This window comes from Ptychodera flava, chromosome 7 (genome assembly GCF_041260155.1).
Source record: "Ptychodera flava strain L36383 chromosome 7, AS_Pfla_20210202, whole genome shotgun sequence".
Classification (NCBI taxonomy): domain Eukaryota; kingdom Metazoa; phylum Hemichordata; class Enteropneusta; family Ptychoderidae; genus Ptychodera; species Ptychodera flava.
In genome coordinates this window covers 37885152-37908420 of record NC_091934.1, presented here as the reverse complement: position 1 = coordinate 37908420, position 23269 = coordinate 37885152, and the positions used below count along the sequence as shown (strand labels likewise).

The window sequence follows — 23269 nt, the reverse complement described above, 5'->3', positions numbered from 1 at the left end:
TGGGTATCCATTCTTATCCTTGGTTCTCTAAATATACATGTAGGCATTGTAAAGTCATGCGAAACTGCAGAGACGTGTAACAACTCAATTTAGTAAAACGTTTGCATATTAATGTACATACATATACTTCTTAACAAGTATATTAAATCTCATAAAAATTAATGCATCTTAGGCAGTGATTATAGCAGCTTTTGTTGAAAATTCAAAGTATCAAAATACATTATATTCTCCATTTACTTATACAGAAATTGCTGTTTAGACGTTACGAGGAAAAACAAGCAGCCTAGCGGTGGACAACACACATAAAATCATCCTCACAAACTCAATTATGTTCAAGTATTTTGATGCGCAAGCAACCTTTAATTAATTTCAAGAAGAACCAAAATTTTATTACAAGAGATCTAAACACAGGATGACATGCCTCATTCGTGAATTTACACAAATGCCCATGAAATTGAACAATTTTCAGACATACTCTTGCTAACGGAAGTACATCACTTCATTCATTGCTCAGCCTTAAAATTTGCTGACGTTATCAGAGTTTACCTGGAGCCACATGCAAATTGCAAAGTAGAGGTCACCTCAGTGTCAGGGTCAAAGTTAATTTACAGCTCACAGTAGACCTGACACGGTCACCGGACGAGGTCATGCTTCAAACAGTGTTTTCAGGATAACACTGAAAATGTTGGCCTCTACAAATTAAATTGACAGGTTCATAAAGACATTTATCAGATCACTGAAATTTTTACTCTGGATTTTAAAATTGAATTACAAATTACTTCACAAACAAAAGATAGTTTTATTACTGAGATTTTCTTTGTGGCAATATCCTGTTTACTCAAAATATCTGATCTGACTAACCAGCTATCATCACGTGAAAACTTTCAATATATCATTAGTTCAAGCTCAGAGTAAATAAATTCATCTGCTGAGCTTCACTTTTTCTGCAAAGTCAATGAAACTACTAATACTGTGACACAAGGGACAAAATCATCACAAATTTCTATGGAAATTCTGGTAAGGCACGTCTACACATCTCATCAGTGTCAAGAGAAATTGTTTTATAAACCATAAATTCAACTTTTTCATTTGGTTGCAGTAAATTTATAGTTATTCCAAATGATGTTCCCTGAATTCAATCACGGAATACCATGATTAAATTGGCTGGAGCAGTGTGAACTACTTCAATGACACTACAGATTTACAGGAATCCTCCCTTCACATACATTACAATCTCTGGCTGTTCAAATCAGCATCACACTCAACATGTACATTTTTTCTTCATATTTCAGATTTTGCTGAGGGTACTTTTCTATAACATTTACTGATAATACAGATATTATTTTTTCAAAATGTACAGCGTGGATCAGGCATCATTAAAATAAATTATGATATTGGGCAAACTAAACTTCATAATACATGTACTCCTTGTTATGATGGACACAAGAAATTAATCTGTTCATTTCTGCAGGCAGTACATAACTTCGAGGCAGTCAGGTACAGTAATAAATTTTGAGATTAATAGTACAACAAGTATGCCTAAATCTAGAATGTCTGACCAAAGATATGCCACAGGGTCACAAAACGTTAATACAAAAAATTTCTGGGTTCAAATTAATCTTTCACCACAAAGTCTTCCCATTGCACAGTACTTGTAGGTAGAGATGAAGCGTATATTTTCAGAGAGGTCTCATATTAATTGTTCCATCATTTGTACAGTGCATATTCCCATAATTTGTACTAAAATTACTTTGCTTATGTACAACATATATGTACACATATCTACACACCAGTCACGGTACATTAACTATGCGACACTTTCACAATTGATTTGACATATTTACTTGCAAGGAGACGGAAAGATAAGAAGAACCGTACTCAGCAGGCGTCCTAGAAATCAATTTCTTCATCTTCTGATGAAACCCGACATCGTCGCAGCACACTACATACTGTATACATTGAAAGGCATTTCAAAATTACATATTCTTCATTGTCGACGTTTTATTTTCTTTGTGAACAGTTAAGCAAGCAAAGTCATTTCTTTGCTGAAAAAAAAAAACTGGTGAAGCTATACTTGATATAGTTGAGATATATATTTAAATCTCAAGGATTCCACACGTTTAGATAATATCTGGCCACATTCTTATTGCCAATGTATTCATCCATAAGAACACTCATCATCGGGAATTTATAAGCCAAACAGAAGTTGCTAATGCATGGTCGAAATTTCTTAATTAATTTTTCTAAAATTTCAAAATGTCACATAGTTTGGATATTTGATTTATACTTGTATTTGTTTTGGCAGTTAAAATGGTACTGTGTATGCATAATTATTGCAAATGAGGCTTTAACAATAGACCCTCGTTTTTCTCGAGGGTCTGTGCTTCAACACATACATGTATGTATCATTTGTCTTTTGTATTTTTGAATCTTGCTTTTGACTACATAAAGTAAAAGTTATCAGCTGAGAGTTACCTTATGCATAGTTTTAGGAAATGAAATGCACATCTTGTACACATTTATTTTGGTCAACAGAAAGTTTTGCTCAATATGGGTTTGAAGATGGCCTTCGTATCTAAATTTGTGCACGGATCTGTTGTTCACTATTACAAGCATAGAAGCCAAGCTACATGCATGTGCAGAAAACCAGAGATGAAGGTTGAATCCACTCAATGACTTGTGAGCACCATTCAGTGTCTATAAATACTAGTGCACTGCACTTTTATACACATACAATAGTTTGAAGCTCTTAGACTACCTCATTAATTTGTCCTCCAACATGGAAATTGCATTTATTGAGGCCTTTCTGTTCTCCAAGTATCCTTCTATTGAAGACCTACATGTACTTTCTCCGTACTGACTAAGAATGCTTGTGTTAATCATCAAATGACCACCCACGTGTTGGCAAGTTGGGTAAACTAAATTACCTTTTGATCTTATGGGTGAATCTGACAGTATCAATATGCAACAGTTGAAACGGAATCTTATTTCAGTGATTTTCAACCTATAACCAGAGTAGTAGAAACTTCTCAATAACAACAGATTATGCAGACAGATAACTTATCCTTTAGTAAAATTACTTGCCTCAGCAAAATATTACACCTCCCTACCTTGATAATTATACCCCTCCATACATGTACACTTAAAGTATACCTCACCTGTGATCTTGACAAACTAAAATTCAGGAATTATTTCAACTGGTCTATTTGGCAGGGAACTTTGAACTGCACAAGGAACATAGACATTTCCTTCTTAGCAATCGCAACAATTTCAGTTAAAGGGAACTTCTCCTATTGCATTTGATACATATCTGTCAGTGCTCTCCACAGCTTGGAAATACAGAGGGGATGATAATTTACATAACAATGTATAATTTACATACTCTTGTAATTTTTTGCACTGTTATTAACATATGAATAGACTGCTGTAGAAACACAAAAGGGACCTCCACCCGTAAAAATACCTACCAGTATGTGGAGAAACCTGGTGCATGGACTTAATGCATGGATATTCCAAGTTGTTACACAATGGGACACTTTGGACACAGACTGATGAAAAATTCTACAACAAGAATACATGTGATGGATGAACAGTCAAATCAACTTTTGTACTTTGAACGGGCAGGTTCAAGACCCTACCAAATATTTAGTTCTGCGGACTAATGAACATTATAGCGAGCCGAGTTTATTTCCATCCTGCGCAAAATGTTGCTGCTGTGAAGAGACCCATGGTTTACAACAAAGCCACTGAACATGCTGATGTACTTGGAAGCTTTGGATCAGACCTCGATCATATACAAATTCCTATTCTATCTCATCAGGGATATGCCTCCTAACATTTTATGTGGAGGACGAGATAAGTTGCATAACCAGTGATTGCATGGCTTCACTTGTTCTGACAAAGCCAGAACAATCAGGTGTCTGGGACTAAAAGGATTACCCATATCAATGTAACAGATTTTCCTAATTAGGCAACAAGTGAATAGAGATTAGGAGATTATCTTTTTTCTCTGAGGGAGTCAGTCAACTACAATTTTTTTCTGGAGGGTCTATGATTGAACTGAGTTGATAGCGAGTCAAATACTCAATGAATATGCAGTTGAAATTACGTACCTGTTACCAGGTCCGTTTGATTTATATGTTATCTAATCAAGGCCAACCAGTTGTCAAAATGTCTTCATATTTCTGGAATTTCTTGATAATATCTAGAGACTGTTGTTTTGAATTTGAATTTGAAACATCTCTCGAAAGGAACAAACTTGGCTAGAGGAATTAAACCTAATCCTGCTAAGCTTGATGAAATTGCATTGATTCTCATGGTGCAGAGAAGCTGGTATTCAGGAGCCATTATCCTACCAAGTTTGAGAAACACAACACTAAAAGCCAAATCCAGATACTAAGACCATGCATGTCTGGACCAGTTTTTCAAGGGCTCAAACGGCATTGCTGAGCACAGGGTGTTACATGTACTCTCTTGTATATGAGAACTTTAGTGATTCTGAAATATATGTATTGTGGGTTATAATTTATAGATCACAACTACATAACTGTTCACTGGCTTTGCAGAATGCAGGTGGCGTGCCCAAAAGTTACAACGGCATACACTGTATGGACTATTAGTTTTACATATTACGAACAAAAATGACAGAGAATTATAAACTGATCATTCCATGTCACATATCAATGGGCAAATAGAGTTCAAGATGTATAAACGGCACTCATAAGTTGTTTCTCTGGGTCCTCTTTCACAAATGCACGTAATATGTAAATGTCACTGTGTACATGTATGTAATCATTTTTTACTAATTATTAATTTCCAGAAGGATCTACCATCTACAAACTGACCTCTAAAGAGTCAGTTTACAATCTTTAAATCAGTAGAAAAAAAGAAAAAGGGGGCAGTAAAATGTGGCTTGGTTTTGAACTCCATTCCATTTCCCGCTCAAAATACCTACATTTGTATTTCACTTTTATAGAAATAATAATACAATAATAATAATAATCTTTATTACCCTTAATCATATTAATATTACAATTCAGTAATGAATGTACATCTGAGATGTGCTGTGATAAAGGGTAAACGGAAAATAGCAGATGCTAGTCTAGTCCGTTCCAAAGCCATTTGATGTTAAAGCAAGAAAAAGAAGAAGAAACAAGAAAACTGAAGTCTATCGAGGGAATGAACACTTTGACAGCATCGAAACCTATCACAACAACTTCTATCTGGAGAGTTTGCAAACAAACTAGCTTTCAGTTTGTTTCTCACAATTTTGGTAAACATCACCTGTTTGACTTGGAAAGATGGTGATAATTTGAAAAGCACACAGAATCAGTGCCCTTCAACCAGCAGTGTTAACTGAACAAACACAATGCACTGTACATCTGGCGTGCTATACAATATCAACAGAAAGTCTACACCAGCCAATTTAGAGGTAACAGCCACAACAGTGCACAGACTCAATGATTTACAACGATACTTCTCTTGTTACAATGTATATTATATTGACACCTGTTTGTTGCCATAGAATAACCATGACAACCACTTATATTCCAGAAAATCATTTGTTACAGCTTTGAAGCTCATCAAAATTAACAATTGGTCCATGGACCTCTTTGGTAAAACCCTACAGGTACATGTACACATATGTACGGCCTATGGTCACTGATTTGGGTTACAGCACATCAGCCACACATCGCTTTGCAAGGTGAAAGAGACACTGGCTGAAACCAACTCCATAACTGACGACCCATGCTGTATACAGACATTGCATGCCATACAGTGAAAAGGATTAATTTATTGCCATTGGGATTCTGTGTAATTATATAATCAATTATTCATGCCCCATGAAGTCACTATTGCACCTGTTCCTGTTTACACACAAACAGAGCCATTACATAATTCTGATGTACAATGTTTTGCTCTCGGAAATGAAGCTAAATTGGTATTTTGCAGCAATTATTAAGGATGACTGGAAACGTTCAAAGTAAACTGCAGTTTTATACGATTGAATGTAAATTGCAGTCATTGTAGGAGCTTACAAATGCCTAAGTGTATGTACAACTTTTGTCAAGGAAGAAAGCCCGACTAATGAGAGCCTTGGTATAAACTCTATACCCTTGAAATAGCATGTGGATTCCACTTTCACAGTAGCCAGCTAAAAATGCCCCTTTCTTGCTTGTCACTGAAAATAAACAGAGACCTTTAGTCTGCCTGAGCACTCCAACCTATTCAAGACTAAGCAGGATTCAGGAGATCTGGTTTCTGTTGGCTATTGTTTCTAACACTCACACAAAGACAGTCTTTCATAAACACGGTGGTGGTTTCTTGCTGGGATTTTGCTTCAGGGCCTTAAAAACACTGGTTTCCTTCCAGACTGTCCATTAGGAAATGGCGTCTGACTTTTACAAGGATGATCAGACTGAAACACTACAAACTCAAACCTGGAAATTCAAAATTGGAAAAAAAGAACGCATATCATTCTTTCCAACAATGTAGCTGCTGTATTCATCCACATGTAACGCAATTCAAAAATAAATTTACTGCTTTTCAATAATGATATCAACTTCAAAATTTACCTGAAGCTGAAAGTACGATGTACTTACTACATTGAAGAGCTATTTCAGGTTCAAGTATACATTGTAATTATTTACCAATTGATAAATTGCTACCATACATGTAGCACGGTGGTGGTTTCTTGCTGGGATTTTGCTTGAGACATTCTGAAAGCTATATACTGTCCAATAAGAATGATATTGGACAGTAACCATGACAAAAATTCTAATTCAGAAACAACACTGAGAATTTTTTTTCCTTTTCTCATCAAAAACAATCAATAAGAATGATGACATCACCTGTCAGTGTCAATGCTTGTATTAGTCATACATGTACATCATGTGACCCTGATAGAAAAGATGCATCAAGTCTCCCATGACCAATAGTTGACCTCGGAAAAATTTCCTACATTTTGTTATCATAAATGTACATGTAGACGGGTTGGGGCACAAACAGCAGAAAAATATATCCAAATTTATCTTTTTATTTACGATTTCATTTTTAGTCTAAGAGACACTTTCAATACAGCCCTCTTGAGGAAACAATATCAACGGTCAGAGTAACTTCTACACACCACTGAACCACATGTATATGTGCAATGGCGAGAAACAATGATTTATTTTCATCAGTCGGCTTTGTAAAATTCACAGAATATTGTACATGCCTAATGATGGTGTACCTTCTGGTGTTAGACTAAATATTTTCAGATACATCATGTGCTAAAAACATATGGATAACAAAAATTCCACTCGATAATAAAACAGAATTATAAAATAATTTTCCCACACTGTGTTTTAAAACACATCATAAAAGACAAGTCAATTATTCAGATTAGTGGAAAATTTTGGAATGGTAAATTATGTCTTGATATTTCCTGGTATTGTTATTGCAGATAAATGATCAATAAATTACCCAAAACCACTTACCATCAGGGATAAATTCAATGGAAGAATCCCTTAGCCTTAACAACCTATTTTAGGACAAGCAACCAAACCATTTTTTTTCATCAGGAAAGGAAAAATATCTCTTAGTAACGCATTAATTAATAAATGAACCTAAACAGATGCTTCAAAATCTTGGCAAAATACAGTTTGACATTCACTTTCATTTGATTTGTTGCATCTATTCATATTTCTAAATCTTTTCTGCCAACGGTGGCTCCAAAATTATACTTAGACATACCACTGAGTGGAAATCAAAACCGATACATCATCTGACCACAAACCCTCTCTGAACTGAGAGATACACAGAAGTGATAGGATATCGCCATCTATCTGAGAAGGCAGTTGGCATATGATACAATTATGCAATACTATCTGGAAATATTGAACATGAAATATGAAATCAACCAAAAAGGGAAGTACAGGTAACATCTGAACTGAGATGTATTGTATGCATTACACAGTCAGTGATATGGAACACTGAGAAATTGAAAGTACAGGGAATTGGAAGAGGCACAAGACTTGTGAATATTGCGATGCAAACTAATAATTAAAATCCAAATGTATGTACTCCTTATTAATTAAAGAAATGTAAGGCTTGTCTTTATAACTGGATATATACAATGTATTTAGAAGTACATGTTTTTGGATTTAGTCGGCACCATTAGACATTCAAAGGTTGGTCATTTTGAAAAGATTATAACACTGAACAGCATGACTGAACAATGTAACCCCCTGAAGGCTATCAATGAAGTGGAAATTATTCATATCAAAACCCAGAAGGCCAACAATTGTAGTAGAGAACAGGTCACAATTATTCCAGGTATGGTACGATCTGACATCCTGTGAGGGCATGGGTTTGACACTTTCCCATGAATCTTGACATCATCAATTAAACAGCATATTTTGGGTAGCAAATACAATTTTTTATGTGACCCATAACACTGAGTGAAAGAAGTGGAGATTCGTGGCAGAAGAAAACATACGGCATTAGTGCAGTGTTACTAAGAATAGTGGTAAAGTCTTATTCCTCGATCAAATTATTTATCTGTAAACCATGTGACATATTTATTTAATTAATATACAGTTATGCACTAATTAGGCATAGCTCATTAACTTGAAGGTTAATATTTGTTAGAATTAGATAAATACAGCTACATGCACACAAAGCAATACTAACAGCAAAAAATTTGACCTACAAGTATCTAACAAGTCATCAGGAACATAAAGCAGGACTTATATAATTATTTCAAAATTACAAGAAACTTATGTTTTGTGTGTTAGATTAGACCCTAGTAACGTTCATCTCGGTCAAAAGTGGACACACAATACATTCAACACAAAGTGCTTGGTTAATTGTCTTACATTATCTGTCATTATTCTTGAATAATCTTTCATTAGGTATTAGGTTGCCTACATGTGTATAACATTATTTGTGTTTGTGCGTAATGAAAGTGCATAATTAACTACCAAGTCACAAAGCATATTGGTGACACTATCCGCGTGTCAGGATTTTTTCTAGATTTGAGGAAAATATACAAATGATCATTTTGGGAACAGCACATACATGTATGCATGTGTATCTGTGGCATCTCAGTTTTTTTTAGGTTGATGAAACAAGGGAAACTTGACTTTCAATACCAGGGACACGGGAACTTTAACCACCATAAACTTTTTTCATAAGTATGGTTTGAGAAATCCCTACCATTTTCTAAGATAATGCCTGATGGATGAGCCATGATGTACAGGGATATTACAGTTCAAAGGTCAAGACAAACACTGCCCATGAGAAGAAAAAATTCAGAAAGCAATAAGATCTGTTCTGTATTATAATTTTCTGCATGGCACTTCTGGACAATATGGCACATACATGATGTACGTAGATGTCTGTTGTGATCACGATACTCCGTACTATGAAAAGGAGTTGGCATCAATGGAACATAACCGGAAACCACGCCATTCTGTGAACAATTGTACCCGATTAATGACCCTTACAGATATCAGTCTAACCCTGTTCTATCCTCCAAATGGTACACCTGCTCTGCTTGTCAATAACGTGTACTTAAAAGTTTCATGTATACAAAATTGCACAAGTAACTCAATATTCAGATATAACCTTTGAAACATACATGTACATACACGCATTTACATTCTAATGCGATGAATTTATCCTCATTTGTATATCCTCACAAAAGTACAAGCCCAGTAAAAAGGACAGTTATTTACAGAAAAAATGTTCATTGTTATCTTGTCAAAATAATGCTGGTTCAATATTATCAAAGCTCCACTGTGATTGTTAATGACATGCCATTGACCCAATATCCCCCTGGGCATACAAGTTGACCCTGTTTCCAAAGTTCAGTGTACATACATAATGCATGCACCTTGAAAACTATCAAAGCATCAACCATCTGTTGAGTATTTTGGGGGTCATTGAGAAGCTTAAAATCTTGAGAAATGTGCCCTATACTATGAATAACACATGTTTGACTTGTTATATCATCAATATATGATTTGAACAACTCTTGTGCATAATTTGAGTAACTTCAATAATCTGATTATAATCCAGCTGGTAGCCTGAAAACATACAACAGTCAACCTACAGCTCTGAGAACACTGATGACATACTTAGCGTAAAAATGCTGGAATTTCAACACCCAGCAAATGTGTTTATTAACAATGCCTTCGTTTCTATGCAATATACTTATTCAGTCAAATACACTATTGATAATTCCAGACCAACAGCCACAATAACAGGCAAATTGAATAATTGGTGCCTGTTACTGAACCCTCCACCCTATGGTACATGTACATGTATTTCCCTGTATATATGAGGGTCCACCTATCCTGTTCAAAAATATAAGGCTGAAGCGTTTAGAGGTGAAAGGGTTATGAACAGGCATTGCTTCCTTTCCTAATTGTGGACCATTTTTCTCAAGGTCTGCATTTGTGTCCTAACACAGATTTTCCATCAAACTTTAGATATTTTAACAGCCTGAACTTCTGAAAACAAGGGCATGGATGCAGACAACCCACACTAAGAAAAATATGTTCCGTATGAAGTGAATGACCTGTGATATATTATCACGAATCTAGTTCTCTTCATCTACATGTACATGAGAATGAGTGTTTTCAATGACAGTAGAGACAGGGAGGGGATACTACATAATACAATGTGTAACTGCAACTGTAAGGGTTTATACGTTAGGTAATAACCGGTTAATTTCCCCACTAGTAGCAGTAATATCAGACTGTCTTAACACATCCCTCCACTGCAAGTATTGCTACAGTATTTCATTTCCAATAATCATAAGACTTGAACATTGGCAACTATACAGTTTATATAAACAAAGATAGAACCACAGATTCAAAACCGCTGATGTTCAAATTACTTCTGACAAAAGAACAGCCCACCGTGAGTTTCTAACTAAAACTGTGACTTATCAAAATAGAAAATTGTCACAAGGCACCCAAAACGGCACTTAATCAGGGTCTATTTTCGAAAGGGGAACTCCCTTTATCGCCAATTTTTGTAAACCCATGGGGCTTCCCCAATTGTTTTCTGTTTCAGTAAAAGATTTTCAGATATCAGCAACACATGTGATAAAGGAATTTCCGGAACCAGCAAACCTTACACCAGGACTACGTCATATTTTTGGCTACTGTGTATTTTACCATAAGGAAAAGATTAACCACGTTGTTCCTATCCTTTAGCTAGAGTGTTACCAAGGCATACATAGAAACTGCCATCCATGGTTGTAAATGTAACTAGAGTTTATGCACCTACTCACTGTGTGTCCTTATTTTAGGCAACTGACACACTGTTTTACTCCTAAATCAGAAAGCCTGTCAGAAAATAATAACCAGATTTTTATTCATGATCTTATCTGAACTGCACCACATCACTGCATTAGCAATATCTCACAAAAATGTACATCAATATTTCTAAGATGGATGTAATATATGTCAATATTTTAATATATCTTATGATCCCAATACACTCTGACAGTGCTTGAGATGATAATAACGTATGTACTACACACCCATGCAATTGCCAAAGGAAGCTTGTCAGCCTGTGTACCTTGTATATGAGTTGAGCATTTCCTGTCGGGTTCTCTGCTTGGCGGCTATCTCTTTCCGGTAAACACATTCATACTGACATACTCAAACAACACAACGAACCACAACCTCCACTCTATCATGATATATTGTTGTTTGTTCCTACAAATATGTGATGTAATCGAACTGCTTGTCCTTAAAACGTAACACAAGTTATTTAACCGATCACGAATTGACAAACAGTTGACTACAAAATTACTCTTACAGATGTCTCGAATTTAGCATTACTTTTACAAACTCATAAGTCGTTAACATAAGTGTCTCAGTTTGTGGGGAATATATCTAATTAGCTGATGAATTGACAAATTGAAACTTCAGGTGTGTAACAATTATATAACACTGTATAATCGCACCTGTCTACACAGGTATTATTTATTATAGGGTTCATTGATGTCTCCACGATAATACAAAACCAGGTAGACATTGTTCTGTAACATGTGCATGAATATCGCATTAACGATACACAAAAGATTTATGAATTCAGCCAAAAGAAACTAAAGGCATCAAAAGCCTTATAAATTTGGCAGACATGGAGAAACAAAGTCATTTGGTTGGTAAAATGGTATAACTAGACGAGGAAACCCTTCACGGCTAACGACGCCATTTTGAAAATGTCAACGAATACAGCTCCCGAGAGACCATTCGTTGACAATTCAAGGGCTTCTCGGTGCCGCCAAAACCGCTCGAGCGAAGTTTGTATTTAGCTTTAAGACATAAAAACGGTCATATTTATATTCAATATCAAAGTAAGACTCGTTTATGCTGGCTAGCAAAAGGATATTAATGTATGACGGCCTTCCTTTGTCCCTCGAACTGGCCCCATACACAATGCCCTATCAGTCTTCAGGTCAGTGCGGCGAATCGCAATATATACTCTCCATACACCGAATTTATAGCCGTGAAAAATTCGTCGCAACACATCTTACTGATCGAGTTACGACTAATACCAACATAAACTCATCTTGGAACTTCGTAAAACCTATTGAAATATTGTATTTTGTCATAATTTATCACGATTTTCACCTAATCGGTGAGGTACGCGACGTAGGACGGAAGCCAGTATTGTGACATCGCATAATCCGTGACACACAGACAACGCAAGGTAACTTACCTTCTTGGCCGAGTGCGGCGCAACAGCCCACCAATATCAGCACCACCACGTACCCGTAAATCCTACAAGGACTATAAAGCATATTTAGTTGTTGTTTGTCCCCAGTACCGTCCGATATTATTATAAAACGCGGTAAAAAGCTTACTTCTTGGCCAATATGGCCGTCCAGTCACTTGCTCGCTTGTTTTCCCAATGAAGCTTCGACCTCGAATATTACAATGACGTCATTGGGTTTGGCGGACGGCATTATTTTTGACACGGGGAGGTTCGTTGTACGAGCATAAACGGGCACAAATACGTTATAATTATGAAAGAATTTTGGCTAACAATTTACCAATAGACATAAAATGGCCTTTCTCGGTTTTATTTTCCTTTATTTTCGGTAAAAAGAATTTTTGGGGACTCTACAGCAATTTTAGCTATTCCCCAACACAAATGGACGGAGACGGCTCACTTCGACAATAGTCAGGAAATTCTATCGACTATCGCTGCCCCTCGGAACGTATATAACCCTGAATTTCAACAAAACCTTTAAGACCCTGAAAATTGCAATAAAACCACGTAAGAAACACAAAACTATAGTATAACAAGAAATACGCTAATCATCTACAGGCGTCGCTTTTAAAATGACCAGCGCGTGTAATCTTCACGTCAAGGAAAATGTGAAGTACTTGGCAACGGAACAGCCGCCAGGTGAGGAGGACAGCTCGATTCGTCATATCATATGCAAGGTTATTAAAGGTTAAATATTAACTTATCGATTCTTAGACAACACTGAAACCTTGCTGTTCCTTAAATAATTAACATCGAAGTTTACCAAGGAGATAAAGCTTGTTGAACAGAAAAAATTCCGGTTTCTCTGATTTCTTTGGTGTGATCGAATGTGAATTCTCCTTACTCGTCCAGGTAATACACTTAGCATACAATACGAACTTCCTGAGCAGTAATTCCCCGAAACTTTTCCAATGACGCGAATGGAGAACCTTTGGAACAACAATATTGCGCAGGTTTACGTTGCTTAATAGTGGTGACATCATCATAAATATAGTATAATTAAGGGTCACCCATTTTGAATGGAACTCGACAAAGGTATTTCCCAACACTAAAGAAAGTGACAGTAGCAAGAACAGTTCCGGTGCTATCCGAAACAGTGAACACTCAAAATGAAAAAAAAGAAATAATCGTTTTAGAAGGCGAAATGTCACGTCAATAATTACTTTCGAAATTACAAAATGTCACTCAATCACCGATTTAGATTTTAGGTGTTTTTTGGGGTTTTTTTTTAACTTTTGAGAAGATGATCTCCTTGATACTGTTGTTTTTCCAATGTATCACCTTATCTATTTTTATAAAACGTTCTTTATATTCTTTCGCAGCGCAAGGGAAATTTTGCCATCATCGTCATTTATTTATCTACATGTATTTATTTAATTATCTATCTATCTGTCTATCTATCTATCTATCTATCTATCTATCTATCTATCTATCTATCTGGCCTTCGATAGACCATCCAAGCAACACTGTGAGCACTAGTTATGATGGGGGGAGCGTACGCCAGAGAGAATAGCTGCTGGTTGAAAGTGAATGTTTTCCGAAGTTTATCAAAGCTCAAGCGTTACATTCATTTTTTTCTTGGCAGTTCCCCAGCGTTAAAACCATAAACAAGTGACGTCGTAGGCCTGTGTAATACCAGTATTACCATACAATGACAGCAAGACCAGAGTATCACACCAGTGACCCCGTTTGACCTAACATTCATGGAACAATAAGTCCCTTACGTCATCATCGTGCTATCATTACAGGGTTGAGTTTCTGCTGCCAGCGAATTATACTATGTAAAGCTGCAAGATTAATCAGCGCCTGAGGGTGGTGGATTTTGTCATACTGAGCCAAGTAGTCGACAGAGAGATCCAGTGGGAAAAAAGCGTGAGGCCTTATTCAAATTTCAGTTATGATTTGATTGTGACTTGATTGATCAGGAAGGAGTGATTCATCAACTATCTTGTTTGTATTTATGGATTATGTAACACTGTCTCCCTTGGAACGTCACCACAATTGCACCAATGTCTTGCTCTTGAATACTTTTTTTATTAAAGAAGATATAAGATGGCAAGTCCTTAACAAAACATTTCATTGATCATTTCACATCTGGTGAACGATTTTCCTTGCGGTGTAAAGTGCATAACATCTTGTGTAAAATATATGGTGACAGTAATCATGGCTTTCAATCTACGTTGTTAGAACAATCCGTTTAAGTCATCGGGTGGGTCGACATGTTGTACCCTGTACGATTGTTTAAATTATCTTCATTTGCAAATTGAAAATTCGTCATTTGACTTGACAGTGTATAAAATAACAAAAGACACAATACATGCAATATTTAAAGATAGTGTTTTACGAAGGTTGCATTCACAAACACCTCTGGAGGGGCGAGAGAATCCTAAAGAAGTTCTCTGATTTTCTGAAAATGCCCCAAAACAAGCTCAAAAGGCAAAACCCTCTCTATGACTCGCTATAATTTTGAAATCCCCCCCCCTCAAAATAAAACTTGCCTGATCTTGAAATTGACAGAATTTTGCAGTGTATGACGCAGTCATTTCAACTCTTCCAATGCCAGTGTCAAGAGGGTCTCACAAGTTGTTTTCAGTACGGTTGTCAACAGCTGCCATTTACCTTTACAACTTAAAGCCCAAACGTTTGGTTTCCAGTCTCTGCTACAGAATGCTGCAAAAGTTATGGATGGGCTCTTTCATAAATCCTAAATATTAAGCATTGGAACAAGCGGCTCACTGTAATCTTTTTACTGTTCTATAAAACAAAATTAATGTTTCTGTTGACACAAATACAGCACAAAGATGATGGAGTAATTCCATGCTATAGGTGTGAGAACGTACCTGAATATGTTGGTGCATGTATTCTTATCCATGAATACTAACATTTTTGCGACTTTTTAACACAGCCCAACATATCATATATCATATTAATCAGAGGCAGTTCCGTTTCGAGTCCCTCTTCTACGTCCTCAAATTTGTCCAAATATCAACATACCCTTGATATTTTCACCCCCCCCCCCCCCGAGGTGATTGTGAATACAGCCTTATTGTAGCTTTTATTCCCCAGTCGTGTACCTTCGAACGAACCTACATGAAAATGGTTCATCCCGGTATCAGATCAACATAGGTGGCTGCAAAGTTCGTCACCCTCTGTGATTGTCTCCCAGTCTGTCTGGATCTCATCTTGCCGCTCCAGATAGGAAAACAAAGTTTGGCTTTGGAGATTATACCCGGGGTTATACCGCAGTACATTGGAATATGGCTAGATAAATTTGTGGCCACGGGTAAAAACCAACTCACACCATCGAAGAATAATGGCTTCAGTCGTACAGCTTGAAGGCCGAATAAGTGCCCGAGGTTCGGCCTTCGGCCTCACACTTCGATCCTGGACCTCTTCGATCGACGATCTAAGCAACGGTGCACGCACCTGTGCATCGATGTGGCAAGCAAGCCATCACTTGTAGGGAATCCGAAACAACGTTACGTGGTAACCAAGTAAAAAGACCTCTCTCATCAAGAACAATTAACAGAACTGTTTTCATTTCATTCTTCAATATCTTATCGACTGTACGCTCTGATCGCCTTCTAACACAGGCAGATATTATAAACCGAATACAGACGTTCTGTCACTCATTACCGCACACTATATTTATTTCCATGGTATGCGACCTCACGTTAACCAACTTGTTCAAACCCAAAATTGAAAACTGTACTGCCAATGGTATTGGTCTCTTACAACAGGATATATAAGCTTACAACTGGTATTTCTACCGTAGGGAACCCAGAAATCTGTTTTTTCTTGTTGTTGTTGTTTGTATTGTTGTTTATGTTTATTAGTCGTGATGTTGTTGTTGTTGTTGTTGTTGTTGACCAATCTGATTCAACGAAGATAACTGTTGTGTTGTGGTTGTTTCAAACGTAATGTAGATGTCATAGGAAACGCCACAAGGACATATCATAGAAATCTGGTTGTTGTTATCTGTATTGTTGTTTATGTTTATTAGTCGTGATGTTTTTGTTGTTGTTGTTGTTGTTGTTGTTGTTGTTGTTGTTGTTGTTGACCAATATGATTCAAAGAAGGTAACCGCTGTGTTGTGGTTGTTTCAAACGTAATGTAGATGTCATAAGGACACTATCATTCTTTGACCCGATGTAACTCTATGCCAACGTACACTCTCTTCATTGACTTGAGTCTTCTTTCGCCTCCAACAAGATAAGAGAACCCTCTTCCCATTTAATAACATAATGACTCCTTAGTATGTTAAAAATTTAATTGTCCTCACACCTATACCACCACCCATCACTACACCATTGCTAGAGGAAATTTTGCTATTTCAATATGTTTGTTCTTTGGGTGGAAGCTACAGGAGGGGCCTAACTCTTACTTTTGAAAGTTATTTTTATACTTTTATTCCGTGTATCAACTACAGATAACGTTTCTTGTTCTACTTCCAGTGGCATTTTGAAATGCCCCTTATTGTTAATGAAACTTGCCAGGTGCACTGTTGAATACTGCTATACTGTTTAAAACTAAAATTGAAGTCTGGACTAGTATTTGCTTATCAACACAGAACACAGATATACAGTCGATGTCAACGAGCTAAGTAACATGTATTTCAATACGCCGTGGAAAGCATACATGGAAATTGTCGCCGACAAATGTGTGAAAAAAACCTGAAAAAAAATGTCAAAAGCTACAGTTACTATGCCGTCATACACATATGCTGCAATAACCATTATTTGATGTAGAATAACAATCTGTGTACATATTTAATTTACAGTCTATATTAAGCTAGAATTAAAATAAATTGTTAACAATAGAATGGCGGCTACCTGTACATACAGTTACGCTTTGAATTGATAAGAACATCATAGGTTTTGCTTAGTACGAGCACATTTATTAGTAATCCAGCATCGCACAGCTTACTGAGATTGTTTATATTGAGACCTCAAAATAACATATTTTAGCCACGTCCATCATAAAGTAAACCCAATTTGAATCACTGTTTTTAAAAAAGCATGACGCCTTTCCCCACTTTGCAGTTTTCCGATTTCAAATACCCCCTTCCCCTCTTCTGGATTTCGCCTGCCCATCCTGGCAATAACAACTGAACGCTTCCTAGGAATGATGTGTATCCATGCACCCAAGGCTTGACAAGTTACAACTTACATCTACCAAAGCGCAATTGTAATCCCACTGCACATATTTCTGGTGTCACCAATATATGTCTACTTTATATGCTATAAAGTGTGCAAAATATTGATTGTTTCAAATGTTTGCCGTCGTCGTTGACACACTACGTCATCATGTAAATTTCCATTGAATGCAACACTTTGAATACATTACGATGTTATCGTCCAAAATTCAAAACAAAATATTTTCCATTCAAATGCAATTATTAGTTGTTGTCATTTTGAAACCTTCAATAAAATGGACGTGGGTACAGCACACTCTTGTCTTCACAGAGAGGAATCTAAATTTAGCTCAAGCACAACCTTGAGAACATGGCAAAGTTGTTTACGTGTATTAAAGCAGTACGCTTATTATTCGAACAAAGTGCAGGCGTATGCACGATGGATACGATTGTATGTAAATCTGACAGTCCAACCAGTGACAATGCCGAAGTCGCTGTCACGCGGCCAAAGTCTGAACACGAAAACAGGCCATTCAGCTGCTAGAAGAACGACGTCAAATTGGGTCAGAGTATCTTTGGCGGGGGAGGGGGCAGTTTCCGTCTTAAATCGATGATACCAGTACATCGTAGGGCAAATAATCATTGCTTCTACACCAATACTTTTCCTTTCTGAAAATGGATTTCTTACAAATGTATGCCACTCGTATTGATGAACTACGAGAGTGAATGGTGAAACCCTCACAAGGGCTAATCTCAATATTTTTGTATTTCATTGCGTATATAGGGATGCTTCACAACACACATATTTGTCGCAAAAAACCCTCTCCAAGTCAGATGATATGACACTGAAGACAAAAGTTTAAGGAGTACACGTGCAGAGAGACAAAAATACACACTGCCCATACAGTACGAACAAAATATGATACTTCGTGGGAAGAACGAGTACTTTTATATACGTATATCTGCAACAGAACTGCAATAGGACTATCTATTTCTTAGTGCGCGAAAACTTTGCTGTATGGATTGATTTCACGAAGATGTGCAGTTGATATATGAACGTGTTCTTTTAATAGCTACTTAGAAGGAGCTGTATATATTTACAAGCGTTATTGTTTTGTTAAGCGAGAGCTAATGAATTGCATCGTTGACTAGATCTAGACACCGTTTCGACTGAATGTACCAGACGACATCGGTTACATTCTTGTCAAGTCACTCGCATCTTAGCAAGTAAACATCTTGCCATTGGATGTTAATATATATATATATATATAAGCATATATATATATATATATATATATATATATATATATATATATATATATATATATATATATATATATATATATATATATATATATATAACAAAAACTAAGTCACTCTATCAGTCCTTCAGTCCTCTTGCTAAATCCTGTACTGAATTGTAGCGGTGCTTGTAGTTTTGTATAGATTATTACAATTTCTTCATCTAGATGACTGAGTCGTTTGTGCCAGTATAGGCCTATACCGTAACGAACGCCCTATACATAAGTTGATCTTGAAAAGATCTTGTCATTTTCTTATCCATGAATTGGCAAACCAAGAGTTAGAGTTTAGTTACCATCATTAACACTCGTACATGTATTTGAAAGCAACCTTGAATCCCGACAAAAACAGCCCGGCTCCATAAATTTTGCCTTCAGACACTCTGAAGGATATCTAACAACAAAGACGCCCTCACTTGAAATTGATTCCCTGCCACCATGGGACCTTGGATGAATTGACCTTTTTTAAATTAGCATGATCTTCTTTGTATGTATATTTTGCGATTTCATAGGTCAATAGGCGTAGACCTCAGCTACAACTGTATACCCGAATTACAGGCATACGAGTAGAACACTCCTAATACTTATGTCGATATCTAAAATGTTATGAAATAGTAAAGAATATATATATATATATATATATATATATATATATATATATATATATATAATATATATATATATATACTGAGAATCTCTTAGCGCATGAAACAGCCTGTAGAGTGACAACTACAAGTTCCTAGATTCTCAGTATTACCGCCCTGCAGAAATGCATTGAGCACTATACTTTTCCTCTATTGACAAGCAAACCATTTTCGTATATATATATATATATATATATATATATATATATATATATATATATATATATATATATATATATATATAATCATCTTTGATAGGATTCTTTGTATTAAAATTCCTTTCTATGTATAGTTTGTGTCGACTGTATCAGCCAATCAACAGCTGCCGTATATTTGTTAAGGAGAGGGTCGTGCAGATGTCGTGCAGCTATATTCGGGATGATTCGAGGTTTGATTCTGTGGGACGACCATTAGTTCTTTGGATGCGGTGTTGCAGTTAAGTCTGCGGAGCAAATATTGCTTTAAAAATAACAGCTTCTCTCCTCGTTGACAAAAAAAAATTAAATGAAGGTTGGTCTAAAAAATGTTCGAGAAAAAAAAGTGAAATGTCGAAATTTCGGGAGGAAAGAGTGTACGCCAAGAAGGAATCGGGGGTGGGTTGGTCAAATTTTGGAATACATAACCATCCTGCTGACCCCCTCCCATGCAAAGATCTTATGATCTATGCCTTTAAATGGTGCATGGTATAAATATACGCTGCAGAACACGATAATTTCACAATGTAAATCGAGTGCACCCATAACATAGAGTTACGTTCTGACAGAAAGAAAAACATTATACGTTGGATTATTAGTTTTGTCGTGGTTGCGACATATCGATCGACGGTCGGATCGACAGGTGTTGAATATCACCGGCAAACAACAATACAAACTGAAAGATTCATTCATGTACGAGTATCGTACTCCGATAACTCCAACCCTAAGTCTCTCTCCATTACCATCCTTGATCATTCCATGAAGTGCAATTTTCACGAATAAAGGTCGTATAAAGGGTGGTGGTCGTCGGCAGGGCGCTCAAAGGTCGCTAGTAACCCCTAGGACCGATATGCACACTATATTCAGGTACGTTGGCGATTGATGAAAGTTAAAACTTATATGCTTTTAAAACAGAAATAATGAAAGTATCATCAAAAGTTACAGCTGTTGCCCCTTTAACTTGATATTATGCAAAATTAAGAAATTATTATAATATTAACGACAAGTTTGAATACAAGATGCAGGTGTGCTGGAGGTATGATAGGAAAATAAAACATTGTTCTCCATACTCATAGGCTAAAATTTATTTCAATTTTAAATGTATCTGCATATCAAAGCTTGAAGGTAACTGCAACTTTTTCACGGTTCACTGACTGAACGCCTCGACATAGCTTTTAGAGTTCAATGCCACTGTAGCTTGTCATCATTGGTTGAATGCCCGCAACTGTAAGTTCGTAACCGCTTGAACATATAAATACACATACAGATAATGATCTGCCTCGCTTTCAATATCGTGTTTACTGGCTGCGATTTTCATCAGGACGAAAGATATCCACCACTTCTTGAAAAAAAATCAAATTGATTTTAATTTGAAAAATTAAAAGTTAGTCATCATTAACATTGCCACATTTATTCTGTGGGCAACAAGAAACACCATAGTTTGTGTCATGACACCATCGCAAAAATTATTGTCCGAGAGTTTAAAATAGCACATGCGCATTCACTTACACTTTCGAATAGCCGCTCCCCATATTCTAATAGCGATATTCGTTGATTTTACTTATAAAAATACAGCGTTACCAGCGGATTAATTGGTCTTGCCAAGGTCGATTGCGAAAAAGGAGATTTGCAACATAAACATTCTTGAAAGCGTCAATGGTCACAACATCATATAGGGAACATTTGAAGTTTCGAGCGTCATACGCTCGATAAATGTTATATTTATAGAAATGACATATAAATGGGGTCACTTAATTTATATCAAAATGTGACCCCTATACTGAATTCAATAATAGACACCCCTCTAAGACAATGATATCATCTTTCAAATGACACTTTATTTTATCGATTCATAGTATCAAAAGTTTGCGATAAAGGTCAAGATTATACCAATATAACTTGTTACAGATAAATATGTAATTTACAGCGATCGGCTTCGATAATGAAAATTGGTTTGAAATAATGTATATCGTTCATGTGTATACCTATTTAATTTTTTTTAATCAATCCATCGTCCAACAGGCATTGCCCAATTACAGGATGAGGCACACATTACCCACTGCCCAAATGGAGCAATAAAGGGCTGGAGTAAAGTGCCTTGCGTAAAAGATATAACACCGTGCTATAGACTGTCGAACTCACCATCCTCCAACAGTGAGTCCGTTACTCTGGACTTGTATACTCCAAGCTACTGATTTCCATTCAGTTTTGAATGTGTTGAATGTGTTGGAACAGGTTTCTCTGTTTAAGGTTGTATGCCCTCCGAAAGTGAAAGACTTAAACTTTTGCTGAAACTTTCCTCAATGCAACTTTCAGCCTTACTCTTACCAAATCATGAATAAAAATCAAGGGCCATCGTGAAAAAATTTGGAACAGGAGAAACAAATTACCTAAATTAACGTAGAGCGATATTTGAAATTAAAAATGGCCAACATCCCTGCGTTAAATCTATGAGAAAAATACATTGTCGATTTTCTAAAAAGTAAAACGGAAACTTTTCTTACTCGAAGATCTATAATATGAAACTCCATAAGTGATCAGAAACGAATAGTAAAAAAATGTACAGTCCAAATATCTGTCCCATGGGTGGATTAATCTCATCACGTAGCGTATTTATCTTTTAAAAGGAAAAACCAATAATTAAAATAGTGCTGATGCGTGATATTGCAAGTGTCAAATATAGCCGTGGATTAATCTATGCTGAGCTTTCCTGTGCGGTAGACAAGTTATCACCTCATCAACATATATTTTGGTAGATACCAGTTACAGGCAGTATGTCAGTGTGCGTCATTTAGATCTCCTCTGCCTCTGAGTGGAGTTGAGGGTGTATTGTGCTGACGACTATTTCAAAATGTTTCCAGATACCGAACAAGATAACCGACCCTCTGGCGAGACAAAGTTGATGACGGTAACATCCGAGGAGAACAACTCCGTCCTGCAAAGAATCCAATAAATGAAACCTGTTCAATTATTTTGTGATGGAAAAGTAGATAAGAAAGCAGAGCAAAGTTCGTGATTTGTAACTCTAGAAAACATGAGTATTTTGATAAAGGTGGACAAAACAACCAAAAAACATCAAGTAGGTGGATGTTTTTACTGGCCATTTATTTTTATATACATAATTATTGCCGCTAATCTCAAATAAAATCTGGAAATTATGAAAAGGTGAAGAAGATGGCAGGGTAAAAATCATCACGGTACACACTCCACTCTTTTCAT

At 36.4% G+C, this 23269-nt stretch overlaps 1 protein-coding gene across 1 annotated transcript in view; it reads right to left on the bottom strand.

Annotated features, from left to right (window-relative positions):
- The window catches only part of LOC139137464 (calsyntenin-1-like), a 49820-nt gene extending 36868 nt beyond the window's left edge, over positions 1-12952 (bottom strand). The window contains exon 1 of the mRNA XM_070705582.1: positions 12724-12952. Coding sequence (XP_070561683.1) covers positions 12724-12805 — 82 coding nt within the window. The 5' untranslated portion in view covers positions 12806-12952. The remainder of the gene's footprint in view (positions 1-12723) is intronic.
- Positions 12953-23269: the final 10317 nt, after the last annotated feature.